This window comes from Symphalangus syndactylus, chromosome 9, assembly GCF_028878055.3.
Source record: "Symphalangus syndactylus isolate Jambi chromosome 9, NHGRI_mSymSyn1-v2.1_pri, whole genome shotgun sequence".
NCBI lineage: Eukaryota > Metazoa > Chordata > Mammalia > Primates > Hylobatidae > Symphalangus > Symphalangus syndactylus.
The window spans coordinates 86,398,007-86,421,483 of record NC_072431.2 but is presented as its reverse complement, the minus strand read 5'-3'; the positions used below and the strand labels follow the sequence as shown (position 1 = coordinate 86,421,483).

The window sequence follows — 23,477 nt, the reverse complement described above, 5'->3', positions numbered from 1 at the left end:
TTTTTTATGAACAAACAGAAATCCAGACTTTGATGTGAATTCTCCTAATTTTCAGATCTTGGTAATTGTTATAAACATGTTTTTAAACACTGAGCAGAGTCAAGAGTGGATGTGGGGCAGATGTGAGCCGTGGGTCACTCCTTGCCACCTCTGCCCCAGGAGGGGTTATGCCTGGGCCCAGCAGCTGCAGCTTGGCTTGGTGGGAATTCATGTGGAAGTGTCTTGGGGAGCCCCAGGCAGTTCCAGAAGGCTGGGGGGATCACAGCCAGGCATGGCTGGGGCTCACGTTTAGATGCTGGATTTAAAGACAACGTTCCTTCTGAAAGGTGAAAATGGAAGTAAGAGAAGTATAGAACCACACGGCTGTGCGCACAGCAGATAACTGATCTGATTGGCTTGCTCCTCAGTGAAGGCTCGTTATAATGACCTCCAGAACTTCTGAGAAAGGTCCGAGTTGGTGTGGAAGACCCCTCTGCTGGGAGGGGTGGACTGCTGCTCCCTTTCCTGGTGCCTGCCTTCACTTTGGGTGGGGGCAGGGGCGGGGCAGGCCCATGGAAAGACCATTCAGGTAGAGATGGCACCACTTTTGCTTATCCTCTTCCACTTGGACCAATCTGTCCAGTTGGTCAATTTACCAGATAAAGTGTTTTAATTATAATCCTGATGGGCGAGGTGGATATGCAGCTGGCATAACATCTGATGCAGGAATGTGGCATCACGGCGTTGAAATGCTTCCTACTATACACGGTGCTTCCATCTTGATACCCCAAGACCACCCAGGCTGTAGCGCCAGGCTCTGCTCTGACATCACCAGTTGTTAAGTACTTTGGTCCTCACCCCACAGGGCCCCGTGAAGCCTGTTGTACACAGGGAGCCTTGGCAGTCTGGAAGGGGCAGGGGTGCAAGGAGCCCTTACCCACGATCATGCCGACCTCGCACTGATGGTCTTCATAGTAGCAGGAGATCATCGTGGCCACCGTATCATTCACCATTGCCACCACATCCATTTCGAAGTCCTGCCAAGAAGCACAGAGGCTGCAGTGCTGGGAGCCAAGGAGAAAGGCAGGCAGTGCTGGGGTGGGTGGCCCAGGGCAGCCCCCCCGGCAGGCACAGGTGCCCCCTCACCCCTCTCCGTTTGATAGCGTCTCGCAGAAGCCCCACGACATTGTTCCCTTCTGCTCCTGAGGCCTTGAAGCCCTTGGTCCAGTTGAGAAGGATGCCCTGTGGGGAGAGGGAGGCCTCGTGGCTGCTGACATATGCTGGAGGCAGGGTGCTAGGGCCTGTCACTACCTCCTGCCCAGAGCCATAAAAGTATGCACCCTAATTTACAGCTGAGGAAACAGGCTCAGAGCAGCCCCATAGCTTTGAGAGGTGTTGGGAATGATTCTCCTTGAATATCTCATATTTCTGCAGGGCTGAGTCCCAGCCAGTTTAAGAATGTTGTACTGCACAGCTCTGAGACGCCATCCTAGAGTCAAGGCAGGGCCTGGGGGGAGCAGCTCTGTGTAAAATCAGGATTTCCCTCCTGCAAGGCACCCCACTGCATGCACAGGTGCCACCTGGCCCTCTCTGTCTCTGTAGGGACTGGTTCTTGGAAAACCACATGAGATGTTGCTCTGGCTGCTGCTTCTGCTGTGAGTGAGGATCTGGCTTTCTCCCTGACCCAAAGGTCTCACGTTTTATGTATGTACGTATATAACCGTGTGTGTGTGCATGCACAGATGTAACTGGCAGGCCACCTTGCTAGCTTGCAGGAAGGGTAGAATCTCAGTTCCTTCACATTTCTGACCCAGCTAGAGGCAGTGTGACATGACCGTGGCCTGCAGGTGACCCAGAGCCCGGCTGCCTGAGTTTGAGCCCCACCCTACTGCCAGCTGCTCTTTCCACCGGAGTGGGGTGATCACAGCTGGTGCCTCACAAGGCGCAGAGCCAGAATTAGCTAATGTGATGCTTCTTTTCCACAGCATTAGAGGTGGCAGGTGACATGGCCACAATTTGCATCCAGATCTCCCTTCTGAGCACAGGGTATGGGGGCTGCATTTGAAGGCAGAGTTCCTGTGGGGCACCTGTGCCTCCCCTCATCTGCCTTCTGCCCCTCCACCCGGCCAACCTTATCGATGTCTTCATGCCTCACAGGAAAGGAGAAGGTGAAGCCCAGGGGCAGCTTCTTGTGCTTCATCTGATGCTTGTCCAGGAAGTCGGAGATGCACTCAGAGATGTAGTCGAAAAGCTGGAAGATGCACGCCATGGTGACCATCTGGCATGGGGGTGCACTGGCCGGCAGCCCTCCCACGGGCTCATGCCAAGCTATTCCTCAGGGACACTGCACCACCTGTCTGCAGTTTCCCTCTCCTCTTCCACTGCTGCTTATTGGGCTCAGGCCCTAAGCTTCCCCCATGCCAGAGACCTGCTGACAGTGGCCCCCGGGACAGGGCCACACAGGGCAGGCTGGTCCCTGGCCCGGCTGTGCTCTGTCAGCCTAGCCCTCCCAGCTGAACCTTGTGAGGTCCAGCCTCAGGCCTGGCCGGCTATTCCTGAGGCTCCAGATGGAGGCACATCCTTGATTTCTGTCTCCAGCACCCGGAGTCTCCTTTTCTACTTCCAGGGGCCCTGGCCACCCATCCTTACTGAAGACCAGCCCCGACTCCCCTCACACGGGCCTCTCCACGGAACTGGATACTGCTGAATGCTCTGCTGACTGATCAGGCTCTTCACTGGCTGCTGGGGCCAGCGAGGTCCCCACACCATCCCACTGCCTTGATTCTCACCCAGCCCACAGACAGACTAGCAAGCTGCAGGGGTGTGAGGACGGGTAGCCACAGGCAGCCTCCTGCCTCCTGCCTCGGATCCCTGCCCCTCCAGGAACTGGCCTTGGCCACGTGCTTGGCTGCAGCCAGGGCTCTAGCCTTGCCCAACTCCCCCTAGGCCTCATTCTGCTTCCATGTCCCCCGCACCCCAGTCCTCCCCATGGTCAGGGGTCCTTGCTGCCTGGGTAGACATTGTGATTGCTGTCACTCCACTTTCTGTGCATGCTGGTGGAGGGTGAGGGGTGGCCCTTGGAGAGGGGGGCAGTGCACTGGCTGCCAGGTCAGATTTCTCTTCTTACACATTGGCTTTCCCTCTGGTAAACTGGACAAGGTGTGACTGGCTGGGGTTCCTCTTGCCACTAACCCTTCCTCAGCCTGTTCCCCTCTCAATGCTGGCCAGATGCTGACTGTGGGACTTGGGGACATGTTGGCCAGTCCTGTTTACCCAGGCCTCCAGCTGCCTCTGAGGCTGGGTGGCCCTCCAGCCCCCGCTCTCCCCACCCCTGGTAGACAGGTGGCACGTCCTGTCAGGACTAGCTGGGCCCTGAGATCCTGCATGGCCTTGGACCCCTGCCCCGGCCCCTGCGCTGCTCACCATCACAGCAGTGCCGGTCATGGCGTCCTCAGGGATGGAGTACATCTGGTGTTTGGTCTTCACGCTCCACTGCCCCTCCTCACCTTCTCCCACCTTCACCAGCATCACCCTGAAGTTGGTGCCACCCAGGTCCAGGGAGAGGAAGTCCCCGACTTCTAAAGGCACAGAGAGAAGTGTGTCAGCCTCAGGGGCACCCACAGGCTGGCCTTGGGCTGGGTGGGCCCCAGGTGACTGAGCCCAGATATTACAGAGAGGAGGAGGGAAGGCACAAGGGGACCAAGGGAGCTGGACAAGGGGCCACCAGACACCTGGGGACACCAGTGTCAACTGTGGAGGGGGTCAAGGTCAGCTGGGGAAAAGTCAGTGGGAAACTCCTGCCCTGGACAGAGTCACCAAGAGCCCAGTGACCAACTGAGGATCTGGTGCAATGGCCCAGCTGCAGAACTGGGCTGGAAGAGTTCCTTAAGTGCCCATGGGGAGCAGTGAGGTTTTTCTTTTCTTTTCGAGATGGAGTCTCACTCTGTCACCCAGGCTGGAGTGCAGTGGCGCGATTTTGGCTCACTGCAACCTCGGCCTCATGGGTTCAAGCAATTCTCATGCCTCAGCCTCCCGAGTAGCTGGGATTATAGGCATGTGCCACCATGCCTGGATAATTTTTGTATTTTTGGTAGAGACGGGGTTTCACCATGTTGGACAGGCTGGTCTCAAACTCCTGGCCTCAAGAGATCTGCCTGCCTTGGCCTCCCAAAGTGTTGAAATTACGGGGGTGAGCCACTGCACCTGGCCAGGAGTGAGATTTAAAAAGCCAGTTTTCCTGAGGTTTGCCAGCTCCAGGGTGAGCCCGAGTGCCCCAGGGCCGGACCAGAGGAGCCAAGGGTGAGAACTGGCCCCACAAGTCGAGGACTTCATTGCTCCCCAGGAGATTCTGTCTCGGGCTGGCTGTGAGTCTGGGAGTGCCTGGGACGCTTCTCCCAGCTAGGGTTGAGCCCACAGCTGCTTCTGGATGAGGAGCCCATGTGGTACCTGAGCCTTCTGGGGTGGAGCGCACGTAGGTGGGCAGCATCTTCACACTGGCCTCTTCATGGGTCTCCAGCCTCAGGCCACGGTCCATCTCCTTCTGCATCCGTCTCATCACCTTCTTCAAGTCCTCCTCCTGCAGCTGGAACTCTGCCAGGATCTGCTCCACCTGCACAGGGAGGAGGATGGGAGCAGCCGGGCTGGGGAGGGGGGTAGGCTGGGGACCTCAGGGTGGGGCTGTCAACAGGCATCTACACACCGAGGGCCTCACGGGGCATCTCCCCCACACGCCATGGGCCTCCTTCTGTCCTCTGACCCCGTCAGGATGACCCATCATCTCAAACTTTACTACAGGTAAAACCAGCTGGAAAGTCAGAAGAGCAGAGCCTTGGACCACCCACTCAACAAATGCAGCCCGCGGCATGTTGGAGGGGTCAGCAGCAGAGGGCAGAGTGGCTTCTGTCCCTGATGGTATCCCTGTGGCACAGCATCCTGTAGCACCCTGCTTCGTCCCTCAGGTCAGAGCCAGGGAAAGGAGGGGCTAACTGGGAGAGCTGGCGAGGTGGGGCTTGAGCCACCTGTCTGGAGGGTGCCAGGCAGCTGGCACTGCTGTCAGAGAGACCCAGTCCTCCTACTTCTGGGATTTACACCAGAAAATAAATGGGCCAGTCTGCACAGGTGTGCTAAGGGCCAGCCAGGAGTGAGCGTGAGTGTCTAGAAGGAGGTGTCTGCTGACTGAAGCCATCTGTGGCATGGGAACACTGGGCCACAGAACGAAGAAGGTCCCTATGCACTGATGCGAGAGACGCCTAGGCACACGAAGCTCAGATCTGATACTGCCACTCCCGCGAGCATGGACGGCCCGTGGTGTGGCCGCTCGCTCTCCACATGGCAGTGTGAGGACAGGCCGTGAGTGCAGATGTGACTCTGCCTATGCATCCCCAGCAAGCTGGGGTGTGGACAGCTATGTGTCTGTCCACTGGGCACCCTAGTGCTATTCATGGAGAAAAGGCCATGTTAATATGCTGGTTATCTCTGGGCAGTGGTGAGAAAAATAATCATAAGAATATTTTCATCTTGAATCAAAAAGAAAAAGGAAAGATGCTCTGATAAAAGCCATGGATCCATTCCACAAAAACTCACACACTTTTGCCCACAGTCTTACGCATAAGCTCAGAGGGTTGGAGATGCTCTGAATCCCAGCCAGGAGGCAACATGGCCATTTTCCTCTTCTTCCTCAGTTTTTAGAACTCAGATTTTTTTGGTGTGGGGAGCACATTGCGCCATGATTAGTCTAAGGTGGGCACAGCAATTCTATACTCCTCTTACTGATGATTGGTCTAGAGTTGGGCATTTCACCCAGTTCTGGCCAATGGCAGGTGAAGGGAAGCCTGATTTTAGCAGGGGGAGGAGCTTCAGTGTCCCCCCTACATTTGTAAACACAGCTGTGTAGGGATGTGATGACCAGCGCTGTGATAGCCACCCTGCAACCATGAAGAAACAAGGCCGGAGGTTAAAGCTGTTAGCATACTGCAAATGTAGGGAAGAGAGAGTAATGCCAGATCCACCCTCCACGTGCAGCTTATGGGAGCAGACGCAAACCACTTATGCCACAGTGAGTCAGGTGTTTGGCTTCCTGCAGCCCAAAGCATTCCTAATAGATACAGATCTATAGTTGAGAACCATGTCTCTTAATGAAGCCCCACATGTAAAATTTAAACTCAGGCAAGGTCAGAAAGGGATGGGGCTGATACAACCCCAGATGGGGCTGATACAACCCCAGATGGGGCTGATAAAGTCTGTGACAAAAGACACAGAATCAAACACCCATGTTGGCTGAGCAGGCACTGTTCTGAGGCTGTGAGCATGGGTGAGAGTGTATGCCCTCCCCGACCCCTAACCCTCCAATCCAACTGCCCCTGCGGAGCACACCCCTGGAGATGTCCTCAGGGCTCTGTGGAACAATCTAGGCTGTCCTCAATGCCCCACAGCTACAATCTTTGCCTCCTCTGTCTTTCTTTCCTACACCCACCAATGTAGAGGATGCCAGGAACTAACTGTGAAGGCATCTGCCATTTGCTGAATTCTTCCATATGCCAGGCCCTGCATTAGGTGCCTCACATAGCAGCCTCACACACTATGCCCTGTCACCACAGCACCGGGGAGGAGGTGCCAGCAGCACCCATCTTGCAGATGAAGAAAGGCTTACAGAAGTCATTTGTGCAGGCACGGGCAGCCAGCACACCATGGTGAGGCCAGCACCCAAATCCACGCACACAGTGGCTACTGGCAGGAAGTCCTAGGACCCAATTATAAGACACCTACGGGCTCTCAACAAAAGTGATGCTGCTCTTGCAAAGGTCCAGCCCTCACACCTGCCTGGCACTACCCTTGTGCCTCTCTCCAGGTGGCCCATCCTGGCAGCCACGGACCTGGACTCTGGTCCTTTGGCCCCAGGTTCTTCATGAGAGGAGCCAACATTTCAGACTGAGGTCTTGGCGGAGGACAATGGCATGGAGCCTATGCCCAGGTGGCTGATCAGAGTGTGGCTGTATTGTCAGACAGTTGGGGCCCTTGAGTGATCCTCCGTTGAAGAACTGTGGGGAGAACTGGCCCAGCCCTTGGAGAATAAGGAGAGCTAGGTACAAGGTGGCTGTTGTTTCTCTTATCACATGTTGGGAGGCTGGGCCCTGTAGGGTGTCGAGGAGGCTCAAGTCTTCCCCCTCTGTGTCAAGGCCCACGTGCGGCCCTGCCACTGACTGGGTGAAGTCCTGGCTCTACTGCCTTCTAGGCCAGAAAGTTCTCCCCGAGGAATCCCGGCATTGCATGATGTCAAACTGATACCATCTGTTCAGAGGACAATTTGGAGTTTCTCTAAGTTTAACTTTGATCTGACAGTTTCTCTCCTAAGAATCTGTTCTGCAGCAAGAGGGCTGCAGGCATTTCCAAGATACACAGGGGGGTGTCCTCTTGCTGCAACAGCGAGGACCCCCATATTCACCATTGGGGACTTTAAATCAACGCCAGGACACTTACCGCAGGGCCTCCTGTGGCCTTTCCCGTGAAGGGGACGTATAGGCATAAGTGAAAACGTGAGATGGGACCTGAGGTAGGACCTGATCCCATTTCTGTAAATAAAGTTGGGTCTGGCCTGTGAATCTGATTTGTTCTGTATAATATTCTCAAAAGCTTAAATTCGCTGCCACCACTTCAAATCTATTTAAAATAGAGACACTTTTACACAAAAATCTGGATTTCTGTAAAAGTAGGTCTGTATTCTCTGTGGGCTGCAGGGAAGCAGGGGACATGGGATGGGGGAGCCTGTCTCTCCACAGTGGCAGAACCGGCCAGGGTCTCCTGGCACAGGGCTCTTATCTGGGCCCTGCCCTAGCCAGATGCTGCAGGGTCTCTGCATTGTCCACACTGCAGGGCCTATGAGGACCCCTCACACACTTCCCAGTGGGCATGGGTTGGAGGATAGATGCTGTCAGCTTCTGAGGCTGCAGTCACCAGTAGACCTGGCGGTTCACCTCTCATGTGGGGAGCATCCTCCAAAGGTGAGCCTTGTTCTTGGTAGGAGCAAGCCCTTTCCTCAGGGTGCATCTGGGCCTGCAGAAGTTCCCCTCCTGGTGCAACCCCAGAGGAGGAAGCTCTGACCCAGCTTGGTCTCACAAGCCTGGGGGTTTCGTTGTGGAGCAGAGGTTGGCCTCACAGACTCCCAGGACAAGCCCAATGGCAGGGACTGAGGCTGATGCACACTTCCTGTGTGCCAGACCTGCTCTGGGCACCCCTCCCTATTATTGCTACAGCCACCCTGGGACATGGGTACTTTTATTATCTCCTTTTTTTATCAGTGAGGAAACTGGACACAGAGGTACAAACCCTTCCCCAAGCCCACAGAACCACGGGCCACAGAGGAGTTTGAACCCAGGCGCTGGCTCCAAGCTTTCCTCTCACCCAGCCAGGCTGCATCCTGCCCGACTTCAGGCCCAGCACCGAGCTGTTCCTGGTGCCCAGACCCCAGCTACAAGTGTCTCTGTGGCGAGCCTCATGCTGGGTGTCTGTGCAAGCTTACAGGGCTTTCCCAAGCAGTCTAGGAAATGTGGTGGTATCTGGGGAGCCCTGAGAGCCTGGTCCCCCAGGTGTAGCCTCAGAAGAAGAGCACAGACAGAGCCTGTCCCTCCCCCTGGCAGCCTCTGGGAGGCAGCCCCAGCCGGCTTGCAGAGGTTTCTCTTGCTGACCTCGCCTGAGAGGTCACAGGACACATAATCAGGGCCCACAGCCAAATGCACAACTTTTCTTGCCTGAGGACGCCCCCACACTCCCTGCAGGGCATCTGACCCTCATCTCTTCAGCAGATGCTCACTGAATGCCAGGTGCGGCACAGGGCACAGAAGCAGAGTTGACAGCGGGACCAACCCCTCTCAAGGGCAGGGATCTGCAGGAAAGAACCTCAGTCAAGCTGGGGACAGGCTCGGGGGTGAAGGAATGGGGACAGATGAAGCAGGGTCGAGGTCGGGCAGCTGCTGCCAGAAGATGGGAGCAGGGGACCTGCACTGAGCCTGGAGCAGAGGCGGGGAGGGAGGGAGTGAGGCTGAGCTGTGAGCAGCAGGAGGTGAGAAGCCTGGAGGCGCCGGGCTGCAGAGCAAGGGCATCTTGGGGCAGGGTGGAAGCAGGGCATCAGGCTGTCGTAACAATCCCTGCACAGAGATGGTGGGCGCAGGCTTGGTGAAAGCAATGAGTCTAGACTTATTCTGAAGGGAGGTGGGAGGGGCTGAGGAGAGGAACAGAAGGGCCTGGGAAGAAGAGGTTCCATCTGACCTGGGAGTTGGTTTGTGGGAGTCAGGATCTTGGTCTGGGCATGTTAACACATCTGCCAGCCAAGGGGCGATTTGTTCCAAGTAGCAGTTGGCTATGTGAGGCCCGAGTTCAGAGGAGAGTCTGGCTGGAGAGGTAGATGTGGAGCCATCAGTACAGAGACGGTCCTTAAGGCCACTGGCCTGGACATGGTCACCAGGGTGTACAGATTGGATAGCAGTGGGAGAGGCGGAGCTGGTCGGTCAGGGCTGCCAGGGGCGGGATGCTGTCCCTTTTATGCAGCTAGCAGTGCTTTGTGACCCCACCTCCAGAACGCAGTAAAAAAGGCAGGATGCCTTCTAGTGCCGCCTTTGGCAGATGTGGACTGAGGACTGTCTATTCCAGCACTGGGAGGGGTCGGCTGGTGGAGCTGTGGGTTCCTGAGGACATGGCCAAGGGCCAGGTGAGTCCCTGGGCAGATGCTGCAGGCCTGGGGGCTCCAGAGCCCATCTGAGTGCCAGATGTCCAGCTGTAGCCTGGCCCCCTCCATTCCTGGGCCCTCAGGTGGCTATGTACACAGAAGTGAGTGACCTTGGGCTAGTGCCCACATTCTCCTGAGGGACAGAATCCCCGATCCACCAACCCCTGGAAATGCCATGCAGAGCCCCCAGAGAGCCAGACAGCCCTGGGCAGCCAGTCAGTTCCCCCCCATAAAAGCCCCAGGCCAGGCCCCAAACACTGGTGTCCTGGGTCACTGTTAGCTCCAGGAATAAGTACCCTAGAACCCCTCGAGAGGCTGGACACTGGGTAGCCACAGTGAGGAGGGGTGGTGAGCGGGGGGCCAGTGGCAGGCACAGCTGCCCTAGCCAGGACCCCCAAGGCCCAAGTGCCTCCTTCCAAGGTGCCCCGAGCCTGCTCACCTTCCCTGCCCCCAGCCTTGGTTTTGGTAATCTGCAAAACCAAGGGCCCTGCCCTGGGGGCTGCTCTCCCAGTGCAAAGTCCCTAACTTTGGTGTGACCCTTACCAGAGTCAAGGCTGTCTGGGCCTGGCTCCTTGTGACATCCATCGCCATCTCTCCGAGGGGCTAAGAGGTAGATGCTTTGGGAGGCAGAGATGCTCCCGCCTGCTGAGGCCTAGCACATGGTAGCCTTGGAGCGTAAGGCCTGCCTGTGGCAGCAACGGCTGCTTGGATGGAGAGCTGCCTGAGGCTGGCAGCCCAGGGCTTCTGCACTGAAAGGGCTCAGCCTGGCGGCTGCTCAAATACTCTGCCCCCTGCCATGGGGTCAGAGGCAGGGCCAGAAAGGGAGGGGAGGCCCCTGTGGGGTAAGAGTTGACAGGGCCATGGGGACAGGGCCATGGGGACAGAGCCATGGGGCAGCTGGCCACACTCTGTGAACACGGGGTAGGGATTGCTGCCCAGCAGGAGGGGGTGTGCAGAGCCAGCCTACCCATCTTCCATTCCTCAGCCTTGTGAGGGCAGAAAGTCACCAGGCTGCCTTGGCCACAGAACACTTATTGAAATGCCCTTGGACAGGGAGGGGGCCCTAAGGGGGTCTGGCCCGCGCCGGTGCAGGTCTGGACTTGCTCTTGGAGGCAAGGGGATCCCCAGTGGATTATCATCTGCAGAGAGGCTCGATTTGCATTTCACACAATCCAGGGGTCTGTATGGAACTTGGGGAAGGAGTGGTGGAGGAAGGTGGCCAACTGATCAAAAACAAACAAAAAACAGGGTATCATTCTTAATTTTGTGACTGCAAAGTCCAGGCCTCGGGCTTGCTTTGGGTGCCTCCATGGGCATAGACAATGACTCCCGGGCTCTGGCCCAGGCCTCTCCTTGGGCTCACCTGGGAGTGACATCCGCATGCTATGTACTTGCTGGCACCTGCCAAAGCCTGCTAAAATTAGCTGGAGCTGGCAAGTGGATCGGGGTATGGAGGGTGGCTTGTCAGAATGCCAGGGGTCTCTCGCCAATGGCCAGAGTGATCACTCCCAAGAAAGCCCTTGATACAATTGATCCCTTTCCCAAAATAGAGCAGAGATGGCTTCATCAGACCTCATGTGACAGGCCACTGACCCCCACAGCCCCCAGCTCTGAGCTACTGTTTGCTCATGGGGGCAGGGCTCGCACCCAGGTTTGGAGTGGCACTGGGGACTTCTGGTTCAGCCAGGCCAAGAAGCAGCTACCCAGCGAGACTTGCCCTTCTTCTGGGCCAAGCACACAGCACAGGGGAGGAGAATCTAAATTCAGTTAAGAAAGGCTGAGGATGTGTACAAAGGCTGAAGCTGAGGCAAGTGGGCCCCCTTTCTTGGTTGACTGAACTGCCAGTGCCCTTTCTAGCCTCTATTTAGAGCAAAAGGCACCCCCTAGAGTTCCTTTCTGGGAGCCACCTGCTGATATTCATTGGCATCCATGAGGCCAGAAAGGGGCCCAACACCCCTACTTCCCCACACTGTGTAATTCTCCAGGACCAGATTCTCATGACCCATGCCAGCCCTCCTGGGCACCCATCCTTGTCCTGTCTCAGTGCCTCCTCTTCAGGATAAGGGGTGACACCAACAGGTCTGTACTGCACTGGAGTTGAGACTCATTGTAGCAGGAACAGTTCCTGCTTTCCAGGAATTTTGGAAGGGCAAGCCTGTCCAGAACCTGTCCAGAGAAGAGGGGCCAAGAAGGGGAGGGCCTCAGAGATGATGGCTTATGGAGGATGCCCAGGATGTGCTTAGAGTCTTCAGTAGCTCAAGGGCTGTCCCGAGGAGGATGGATGAACATTGTTTCTGCTTAGAGCTTTCTAAAAAGACAGAACTGTGCAGCTGTGGGCTAGGATGTCTCAGTAGATAGTGAACTCCCCATTTAATGGGGAGAGAAAGACAAGAGCAGAATCAGAAGAGAACTTGCTCTATGTCCCAGTGGTACCCCCATTTCTTAGTTGCTTAGGGTTCTGATTGACAGACATGACTTGATTTTCTTTTTCATTCATCAAAAGAAAATAATATGACAAGTTTGGTGATGGATATTCAAGATGATTAATTCTACTATCAAAAAATGAGACACAACCCACATATCCAACTACAGGAGGTTGGTTAAATAAATTATGCTACACTTATATGTAGTCATTAAAAATGGTAAGATTCATCTGCTGCTATTGGCATAGAAAGATGTTCATGACATACTGTTGAAAGGGAATGTGTAGCCACCCTTGAAGCTGGCCTTCAATTAGCCCTGCTTCTGGTATTCACCCCATGGTATAGTCCCTTCCCAAGCAGAATAGGTCTAGCCTGTGTAACTAATATGATAATGCAGAAATGGTGGAGTATGACTTTGGAGCCTAAGCCAGAAAAGACCCTGTGGCTTCCGCCTTGTTCTCTCCTGGACAGTTCCCTCTGCGGGAAGCCAACTGCTATGCTATGAGGATGCCTACAAGAACTCTGGGAAGATCCATTGAGAAGAAGCGAAGCCTCTTGCCAATACACAGCTCCAACTTGCCAGCCATGTGAGTGGACCACTTTGGAAGCAGCTCCTCTGGCCCCAGTCAAGCCTTCAGGTGATGCAGCCCCAGCCAACACCTTGACCTCAGGAGAGACACCAAGCCAAACCACCCAGCTAAGCTGCTTCTGAATTCCTGACCTACAGAAACTGTGTGAGATAACAAAGGTTTGTTGTTTCAAGCTACTATGATTTTTTTTTAAAACATTTTATGAAATAAAATTTTGTTATTACAGGACAAATAAGTTTAGAAACCATTTTCTATCTTTTAGCATATGGTCCAGATACAGAACAGTGTCATACCACATTCTTGTCATCATAATACATGGAAAGGTGAAGCCGCTAAGTTTTGAGGCAGTTCGTTATACAGCAATAGATGACTAACACAGGGGAAAAACAGGAAACGTAGTATGATCCATTTTTGTCATATATATGATATAGATAATATATGTATTGGGAGGAAATATACCAAAATGGTGACAGTAATTATCTTGATGGTGGTATGAGTGATTTTAATTTATTTTCCTTTTTGCTTATCTGTATTTCCTACATTTTATGCAGTAATGTGTATTAATGGAGTGATATTTAACAATGAAGTTAAAAAAAGAAAGGTCGAGCCTTATCTGCCATTTTGCACAGAAGCAAGCCCGGAGGCCCAGATTCTAAAGGATAGAGGTTCACAGTTAAATGAACCAAACTGCTAGACCCCATATGCCATTGGGAAAGATATTGGGAGCCAGGAAGCCAGGGAACCCAAAGTGTCTGCCCTTCCACCACTGGCCTGTTCCCTGATACCCTCAGTACCAGCTGGGCACCAAGTGTGGGCACACTGATGCAACAGGGCCTGGAGGTCAGCATGATGTTGCAAGTGTTTGCTTACAGCAGGGTAGACTTGAGACTGGCTGTGCTAAGGGGCAGGCTAAGGGCCTGGTGAGTGGGAGGGTGTTAGGCAGTGGCTGATGGCCAGGACATCAGGGAAAGAGGCAAGGGGAGAGGAGCCGAGAGACAGCAGAGCATGCCAGGATCAAATGACCGCAACTAGTGTGTGCCCTGTGGCTTCCACATGCCAGGGGATGTGCTAGACCCTTTAGATGGATTGAAACTGGCCTGTGAGCTGAAGGCTGTCATTTTATATGCAGGGAAACTGAAGCCTATGGGAGTTAAGGGATTTACTAGGATGCAACAGCTGTGAGCGACTTGGCTAAGATTCACCCATGGGTCACTCTGACTCCAGGATTGTTAACAGTTTGGTCTTCTTGACTAGATGGGGAGGGCTTCAGGGCCAAGCATATGCTGGGGGACGGGAAATATCCTTTGGGGCTTCTTCCACGCTGGAGATGTTCAGAGGCTTCAGCTGAAGCTAGTGGAGGTGGACACAGTGGTAGCCACAGAGGTCAGTTTTGCCCCAGTGTTTGCCTCTGTCAACAGATGGAATGGAGCCTGGGGCTGGGTGTCAGGCATAAAGCCTAAGGCTAGCACTGTTGGGGGAGAAGAGCAGAGCATGAGTAAGGGTGCAGGGAGTAGTCCTGTGCACTGCCTAGGGAGGGGTTGGGAGAATCATCCAAGACTCTCTACTGAGAGACAGGATAACACTGCGGTAACACAGAACTGTAGGATCTCCAGCCTGAGTCTGAAGACTGGCTTTGCCACTCACTGGCTCTAGGGCCTTGGGCAAATTCCTTAACGTTTCTAGGCCTCAGTAAGGGGCAGGCAACAATTCTACTACCTCACAGGGCTGTTGAGAGGATTCAATGGGATAATGCAGGTAAGGCTCTTGGCACATACAAGTTGTTCAATAGTTTGTAGCTGTTGTTGCTACCAAAGGATGTTTTAGCCCTTGGGTCAGAGTTTAAGACATGGGCTGTCCCCAGCTCTTGATTTATGGCAGATCTAATGCCAAACTCCTACCCCAATGCATACTGATTATTTCTGTGTTTTAAGGAGACAGACTAGGTGGCATAGTCTCTTTGATGCTAGTCCTACAGTAAATCAATGAAGCTTTTTGTCTGCAAAGAGGTACTAGGGAGTGATGTCATGAAGCTGGCAATGTAGGAAACTTCAGGAATTGGTTCCTCTATGTAAGCAACCAGTAACTTAGGAAAGAAAAAAATCCTGTAAGAGTCAACTCTTTCAGAATTCTGGAACCTGATTGGACACTTACAGCAACCATGGGAGTGCTCGATGAAGGGAGAGGCATGCTGATGGCTCATAAGTGAGTGGTGTGGGCAAACCAGCTACCATCCTGCATTCTTCAACATTCCTGTGGCCACGTGGACAGTAACTGTGTTCCTAGAGCAGCTGGCTGGAGCAGGAGTGGGCAGAAAGGACCTTGTCTTCCAGAAATTTGGAGAATCAAATTTCTTTTGTTTATCTGGTGGTTCCCTGAGGGTTCAGAGTGGAGCTTGCCTTTATTTCTGCCCCTTCAGGCAGCAGCAGCCTTCCAGGTGGCATCAATCAGAAGATTTTTAAAAAGGTACATGCTGGGTTTTTTTGTTTCTTGGGTTTTAAAAAAATCTATGCATTTAAGGAATGCTCTTCCAGGTCATAGGCTGACTGCAGAGGCACCAGAACAGAAACGTCAGTGACCAGACACAACAGGGAATACATACTTTGCAAAAATAGTTTGGAAAAGCCACTATACAAATGGACAACTGCAGCCCTCAACAAACAACAAAACCAATCTCAAAGGAGGGGGAGAATCTGGCTTCAGAATTACCACATTATACTACTCAAAATGTTAAGTTTTCAACAAAGTATTACAAAGCAAATAAAGAGGAAGATATGGCTCTCTAACAGGACAAAAATAATTTAAAAGAAGCTATCCATAAGGAAGTTTAGACATTGGAATTACTAGCCAAAGACATTAAGTCAACTGTCTTAAATATGCTTAATTAACTAAAGAAAACCATGGACAAAGAACTACAGGAAATTGGGAGAGCAATGTATGAACAGATGGGGAATGACAATAAAAAGAATTTATTAAAGAGGAACCAAATAGAAATTCTGGATCTGAAAAGTACAATACTGAAATGAAAAAGTCACTGGAGGGGTTAAATGGCCAATTTGAACAGGTAGAAGAAATAATCAGTGAACTTGAAGAAAAGGCAATTGAAGTTAATCCAGTCTGCAGAGCAGAAAAAAAGAAAGAAGAAAAATGAACAGAACCCGAGGGACCAGTAGAATACCATCAAACATACCAACTAAGTATATGGGAGCTCCAGAAGAAGAGAGATGGAAAGGGGAAGAAAAAGATATTTGAGAAATGGTGAAATAATTTCCCAGATTTGGTGAAAGACAAACGTACACATCCAAGAAGCTCAATGAAATCCAAGTGGGATAAACTCTAAGAAATCCACACTGAAACACATTACAGTCAAATTGTCAAAAGACGAAGACAGAGAGAGAATCTTGGAAGCAGCAAGAGAGAAATGACACATAGCATACATACCAAGGATTTGCAATAAGTTTAACAGATGATTGATTTCTCATTAGAAACCAAGGAGGCCAAATGGCAGCTGTAATAATAATTACACTTTAGGCCAGGCACGGTGGCTCATGCCTGTAATCCCAGCACTTTGGGAGGCCAAGGTGGGTGTATCACTTGAGGTCAAGAGTTCGAGACCAGCCTGACCAACATGGTGAAACCCCGTCTCTACTAAAAATACAAAACTTAGCCGGGCATGGTGGCGGGCACCTGTAATTCCAGCTAACTCGGGAGGCTGAGGCAGGAGAATTGCTTGAACCTGGGAGGTGGAGGTTGCAGTGAGCAGAGATGTGCCACTGCACTCCAGCCTGAGTGACAGAGGGAGACTCCATCTCAAAATAATAATAATAATAACACTTTAATAATAATTGAAGTGCTGAAAGAAAAAAAAACTATTAACTAAGAATCTTATAGCCAGCAAAACTATTCTTCAAGAATAAAAAAGAAATTAGACATTTCAGATAAAGAAAACCAAAGGGAATTAATTACTGGCAGGCCTGCCCTATAAGAAATGCTAAAGGGAAACATTGAGGCTAAAATGAAAAGACACTAAGTAGTAATTCAAAGATATCTGAAGACATAAAAGTACACTGTTAAATGTCACTATATAGGTAAATATAACAGCAAATATTAATGTAGTTTTTGTTTGTGATTCTTGTTTTCCTATATGATTTAAAAGGCAAATGCAGAAAATAATAATAAGTTTATATTAGTGAGGATATAATGTATGAAAACATAATTTGTGGGAATAACAATATAAAGGAAGAAGGATGGAGATATATAGGAGTAGAGTGTTCATATACTATTGGAACTATTATTCAAACTAGCTTCTTATAAGTGTAAGATGTTAATTGCCATCCTCAAGGCAATCATTAGGAAAATAACTAAAAAAATATGAGAAAGGGAAAGTGACACAGGCCTCACTTGGCCATGCTACCTGCTGTGGGAGATGGCCCACCAACCCATGCTGCCCAGACCAAGTCTGGCTTGTGCACTGGTTCCTGAGTTCTTGTACCGCACCCAGGAAGAATGAGGATACGCTGATAATCAAAGAGGGAGCGAGGCGAGAGTTTCATTGAGTGATGAAAACAGCTTTCAGCAGAGAAGGGATACAGAGGTGGTCCCCCTACCTGAAGGTGGCAAAATGCCCCCAATGTGGCTGATTCCAGGGTTTTTATGGGCTCAGAATCGGGGAGGGGCAGGCCATAGGTAGTATTGGAAAAGGCAACATTCGATTGGTTAAAAGGGATTATTTGGAGGGCAGGCAAGCAGGAATGGAAGTTCTCACTCTGGATCATGGGTTTCATCTGGGACCAGCAGTCCGGTCTTTCAGCCTTCAAACTATTTTTTGGCTTGAAGGTGGGGTTTCGTGGGGGACAAGCTTCTATCTGCCAGGCATTTGGCTGCCTCCTGTCGCTATCAAAAGGAGAAAATAATCAAAATGTAACAACACAGACACAAAATCAAGATGTAAAAAAAAAAAAATCCAGTAATGGAGGAATTGAGAAACTTAAAAACGTATAAGACACACAGAAAAAAAAATAGCTCAGTGGTAGAGGTAAGTCCTTCCTAATCAGTAATTATTTTATATATAAATAGATTAAACTCCAATTAAAAGGCAGATATTGGCAGAGTGAATAAAGAGAACATTATCCACCTATATGCTATCTACAAAAGGCTCACTTTAGATATAAAGATAGAAGAATTTGAAAGTAGAAGGATGGAAGAAGATATTCTATGAAAATAACAACCAAAATGAGAGTTGTGGTGGCTGTATTATCAGCCCAAATAGATTTTAAGTAAAAAAAAAAGGTCTCAAGAGACAAAGAACATTATATGTTGATAAAAGTTTTGATCCATTAAGAAGACATAAAAATTATAAACAACAGAACAACAAAATATATGAAACAAAATTTTGCAAAATTGAAGGGAGAAATAGAGTTCTATAATACTAGTTGGAGACTTTAGTACACTACTTTGTTTTTTGTTTTTGTTTTTGTTTTTGTTTTTTCTCGAGACAGAGTCTTGCTCTGTTGCCCAGGCTGGAGTGCGATGGTGCGATCTCAGCTCACTGCAACCTCTGTCTCCTGGGTTCAAGTGATTCTCCTGCCTTGGCCTCTCGAGTAGCTGGGATTACAGGCATGTGCCACCATGTCCAGCAAATTTTTTGTATTTTTAGCAGAGATGGAGTTTCATCATGTTGGCCAGGCTGGTCTCGACCTCCTGACATTGTGATCCACCCTCCTCGGCCTCCCAAAGTGCTGGGATTACAGGTGTGAGCCACGGTGCCCGGCCACTACTTTGAATAATGGATTAAACAACTAGATAGAAGATCAATAAGGAAAGAGAGGACTAGACCAATACTCTAAACCAATTAGACATAACAGACATACAGTACACTCTGTCCAACAACAGCAGAATGTGCATTTTTCTCAAATGTGCATGGAAATTCTCAAGGATATTTTAGTCACAAAACAAGTCTTAGTAAATGTAAAAAATTTGAAATCATATAAAATATCTTTTTGGATCACATGAAATAAAATAGAAGAGAATAACAGAGGGAAAACTGGAAAACTCACAGATATATAAAATTTAAACAAGACACTTTTAAACGACTCTCAATTGCAGGGAGGGGGAGAGAGAGAACTCAGATTATTAAAATCAGGAATGAAAAAATGAAAGAGTCAACGTTATTACTGACTTTATAGAAAAAAAAGGATTATGAGAGAATACTATGAACAATTTAGTATTGTTTGTTGGCTTACCGAAGTTAGATAAAATGGAACTTTAACTTAGGTAAACTTGGATAACTTAGATGAAATGGAAAAATTCCACACATGAGCTACTAAAACTAACTCAGGAAGAAACAGAAAATCTCATTAGACTAATAACAAGTAAGGAAATGGAATTAGTACTAAAAAACCTATCAACAAAGAAAATCCCAGGACCAGATGTCTACACTAGTAATTCTACCAACCATTTAAAGAAGAATTAACACCAGTTCTCTCAAATTCTTCCAAAAAATAAAAGAGGAAGTAACGCTTTCTGATTCATTTCATGAGGCCAGCATTGCCTTGATACTGAAGCTAGACAAAGATGCTACAGGAAGAAAAACTACAGAGTAATATTTCTTGTGAATATAGATGCAAAATCCTCAACAAAATACCAGCAAATAAAATTATTCAGTATTAAAAATTTGTTTTTAGTGATGAGATCTTACTCTGTTGCTCAGGCTGGAGTGCAGTGGTGCAATCATGGCTCACTGCAGCCTCAACCTCCTGGGTTCAAACAATCCTACTGCCTCAGCCTCCTGAGTAGCTAGGACTAAAGGTGCACAACCACCACATCAAGCTAATTTTCTTTTTTTCTTTTCTTTTCTTTCTTTCTTTTGTTTTTTTTTGAGATGGAGCTTTGCTCTTGTTGCCTGGGCTGGAGTGCAATGGCATGATCTTGGCTCGCCGCAACCTCCATCTCCCAGGTTCAAGTGATTTTCCTGCCTCAGCCTGCTGAGTAGCTGGGATTACAGGCATGTGACACCACGCCTGGTTAATTCTGTATTTTTAGTAGAGACGGGGTTTTTCTATGTTGGTCAGGCTGATCTCAAACTCCCGACCTCAGGTGATCTGCCCACCTCGGCCTCCCAAAGTGCTGGGATTACCAGCGTGAGTCACCACTCCCAGCACTAATTTTCAATTTTTTATAGAGATGGGATCTTGTTTACTTGCCCAGGCTCTTCTAAAACTCCTGATTTCAGGTGATCCTCCCACACCAGCCTCCCAAAGTGTTGGAATTACAGGCATAAGCCATTGCACTCAGCCTCTTCAGCATATCTTCAGGTTATGGTTATGGATTATACACCATAACCAAGTGAAATTTATCCCAGGAATACAAGAATAGTTCAACATGCAAAAATTAATGTAATGTACTACAATAATGGAATAAAACCAAGAAACTACATGGTCATATTGATTGGTGCAGAAAAAGCATCTGACAAAACTCAACACCCTGTCATCATTGAAACAAGAAGAAAATTTCCTCAACATGATAAATGTCATATATGAAAACCCCATAGCTAACGTCATACTCAATGGCAAAAGACTTAAACTTTCTTCCTAAGATAGGAACAAGAGAAGAATATCCACTTTTGCCACTTCTTTTCAACACAGTAGTGGAGCAGTTAGGGAAGGCATTTCTAACCAAAGCAATTAGGGAAGAAAAATAAATAAAAGGTATCCATACTGGAAAGTGCTATGGAAAGAATGTGTCCCCTCAAAATTCATATATTAAATCTGCTGTGTGATGATATTAAGAGGTGGGGCCTTAGAAGGTGACTAGGTCATGAGGGTAGAGCCCACATAAAAACAAAAAGAGCCCTTATGAAAAGAACACCAGAGGCCAGGCACGGTGGCTCATGCCTGTAATCCCAGCACTTTGGGAGGCCAAGGTGGGCAGATCACGAGGTCAGGAGATAGAGACCATCCTGGCCAACATGGTGAAACCCTGTCTCTACTAAAAATACAAAAATTAGCTGGGTGTGTTTATGGGTACCTGTAATCTCAGCTACTCGGGAGGCTGAGGCAGGAGAATCGTTTGAACCAGGGAGTCAGAGGTTGCAATGAGCCAAGATTGTGCCACTGCACTCCAGCCTGTTGACAGAGTGAGACTCTGTCTCAAAATAACAAACAAACAAACAAAAACAACAAAACAAACAACAAAAAAAAAGGAATCCCAGAGAGCTACCTTGCCTTTTCCACCATGTGAGGACACAGCTAGAAGGTGCCATGTATGAACCAGAAAGCAGGCCTTCATCAGACAGTGAATTAGCTGGCGCCTTGATCTTGGACTTCTCAGCCTCCAATTTATGGCATTTTGTTACAGCAGCCCAAATGGACTAAGACAGAAAGAAGGAAATAAAACTATCTTTATTTCAGATGACATGATCTTATGTAGATAACCATAAATAATCCCCCAAAATATTTGAGCTAATATTTGAGATCAAATTGAGCTAATAAGCTAATTCAGCAAAGTTGTAGCACACAAATATCAACACACAAAAATCAGGGTTTTTTTATACACTAGCAACAAATAACCCAAACAGGAAATTAAGAAACAATTATGTGAAATTAGGGAACACTTCACACAGTCATTTAGGAATCCAGGCTTCTTCTACTTTATGGCTCCACCCACCCCCTAAAGCCTCATCATTATCTGCAGCTAGCCCAAGGAAAGGTGAGAAAGAACATGAAGAAGCCACCCTCTTCTTAGGAGCCTACACCTGGAAATGGAAATGGTATATGTTGCTCCACTGAAATTGCATGGAGACATCTCACTGCAAGGGAGGCTGAGAACTACAGAATAGCTGGCCAGCTGTTGCTGGCATTGTCATCACTGTGGACAAAGAGGACATGGGTTTGGGTCTAGAGCGAGCAACCTCTGCTATGTTCACTGGATTCCTAAATGACTGCGTGGAAGAGAACCTCCCAGCTGATGAAAAACTGCATTTGGCTATTATATGGGCAAGAAATACAATTCTACTATGTAACTCTATTTCATGTTTTGCTGTATTGGTTACTGCAGTGAAGTGTTCCCTAGTAACTACTCAGAATGATGGTATCAATGACCAAAAATATGTTGGAAGGGGATACTGGATCACTCATTATTCAATGTTTCTTGAGAACCTAATTTGTGCTTAGTCTGAAGTTAGAAAAGTGTTTAGTTTTTAGTTTCCAAGGAGATTACCATCTAGCAGAAGAGACAAATGAACAGCTTAATACAACCAGATACCAGCAAAGCTACAGCGTCTCTGGGGACATAAAGAGACTGATAGGTTTCATTTTGTTTTGTTTTCTGAAGGCAACAGAGCAGGATTTCTTTGATGCACTAGGGGGAACTGGCCAAGAAGGGAAGGACATTCCAGATAGAGAAACCAGCAGGACAGTGTCAAGGGTGTTTAGAGAAACACAAATATTTGAGTGGCTCGGACTTAAGGCACACCAAGGGAACACCTAGCAAATGAGGCGAGGCAGACGAGAAATAAACAACAGAGGGGAAACCAAAATATTCTGTCTGCTCAGAAAGAGAAAAGTGCTGCTGTAAATGGCATTTGGGCCAAAGGGGAAATCTGCATTGCATTACAGACCATTTATAAATGAATAACCATGAATGTACAAAATATTAAAAGTATGGCTAATAGCCAAAGCTGTCTCAGAGGAACATTTACGCCCATAAAGGCACTTACTATAAAGTAAATGGGAGCTGGGCATGGTGGCTCATGCTTGTAATGCCAGTACTTTGGGAAGCTGAGGCAGGAGGATCACTTGAACTAAGGAGTTTGAAACCAGCCTGGGCAACATAGTGAGACCCTGTCTCTACAAAAATAAATAAATAAATAAATAAATAAATAAATAAATAAAATATTAGCCAGCTGTGGTGGTGTGTGTCTGAGGTCCTAGCTACTCAAGAGGCTGAGGTGGGAGAATTGCTTGAGCCCAGGAGGCCAAGGCTGCGGTGAGCCACGATTGCACCACTGCACTTCAGCCTGGGCTGTCGAGCGAGACCCTGTCTCAAAAAAATAAACACAATAAAATAAATGGGAAATCAATGAGAAAGATTTGGTAATCTAATCAAATATAACAGAGAAGACACTAATAAACAACTATAGGAAATGGGTGATTTTCAAAATATAATAATATAAATTATCAAAATTGACTCAGGAGGACAGAAAAACCTGCACAGATGGATAACAGTAGAAGAAAAGTTAACAGATGTGGAAAAATCTTCCTCTAACAAGAGTATCAAGTCCAGCTAGTTTTTTTTTGTTGTTTTTTTTTTTTTGAGATGGAGTCTTGCTGTGTTGCCCAGGCTGGAGTGCAGTGGTGCTATATTGGCTCACTACAACCTCTGCCTCCCAGGTTCAAGCAATTCTCCTGCTTCAGCCTCCCAAGTAGCTGGGATTACAGGTGCGTGCCACCACACCCAGCTAATTTTTGTATTTTTAGTAGAGATGGGGTTTCACCACTTTGGCCAGGCTGGCCTTGAACTTCTGACTTCATGATCCACCTGTCTCTGCCTCCCAAGTGCTGGGATTATAGATGTGAGCCACCATGCCCGGCTGACAGCTAGTTTTTAAAGAACAAATATAGATACAGAAATGTCCAATGCAAGGCCCCAGCCAAGGATGAGGCAGAGTCATCGCTTACTGAATGAGGCGGTGACAGGCAAGACCTGTGGGCTGTCAGAGAATGTATGTGAGGGACACAGAGCTGGGACACTGAGTCCTGCACTCATGTTTAT

At 49.0% G+C, this 23,477-nt stretch overlaps 1 protein-coding gene across 6 annotated transcripts in view; it reads right to left on the bottom strand.

The window, feature by feature from the left end:
* GCK (glucokinase) overlaps positions 1 to 23,477 on the bottom strand; it is a 44,836-nt gene that overhangs the window by 4,563 nt on the left and 16,796 nt on the right. For 2 of the 6 annotated variants that reach the window (XM_055293275.2, XM_063609591.1), the window contains exons 2-6: positions 4,426 to 4,588; positions 3,403 to 3,557; positions 2,111 to 2,230; positions 1,126 to 1,221; positions 917 to 1,016 (exon numbers count right to left, since the gene is read on the bottom strand). In XM_055293275.2, coding sequence (XP_055149250.1) covers positions 917 to 1,016; positions 1,126 to 1,221; positions 2,111 to 2,230; positions 3,403 to 3,557; positions 4,426 to 4,588 — 634 coding nt within the window. Of the gene's footprint in view, positions 1 to 916; positions 1,017 to 1,125; positions 1,222 to 2,110; positions 2,231 to 3,402; positions 3,558 to 4,425; positions 4,589 to 10,240; positions 10,450 to 20,924; positions 21,076 to 23,477 lie in introns of those variants that run through there. The other 4 variants (XM_055293273.2, XM_055293274.2, XM_055293276.2 and 1 more) reach the window with 4 other exon arrangements.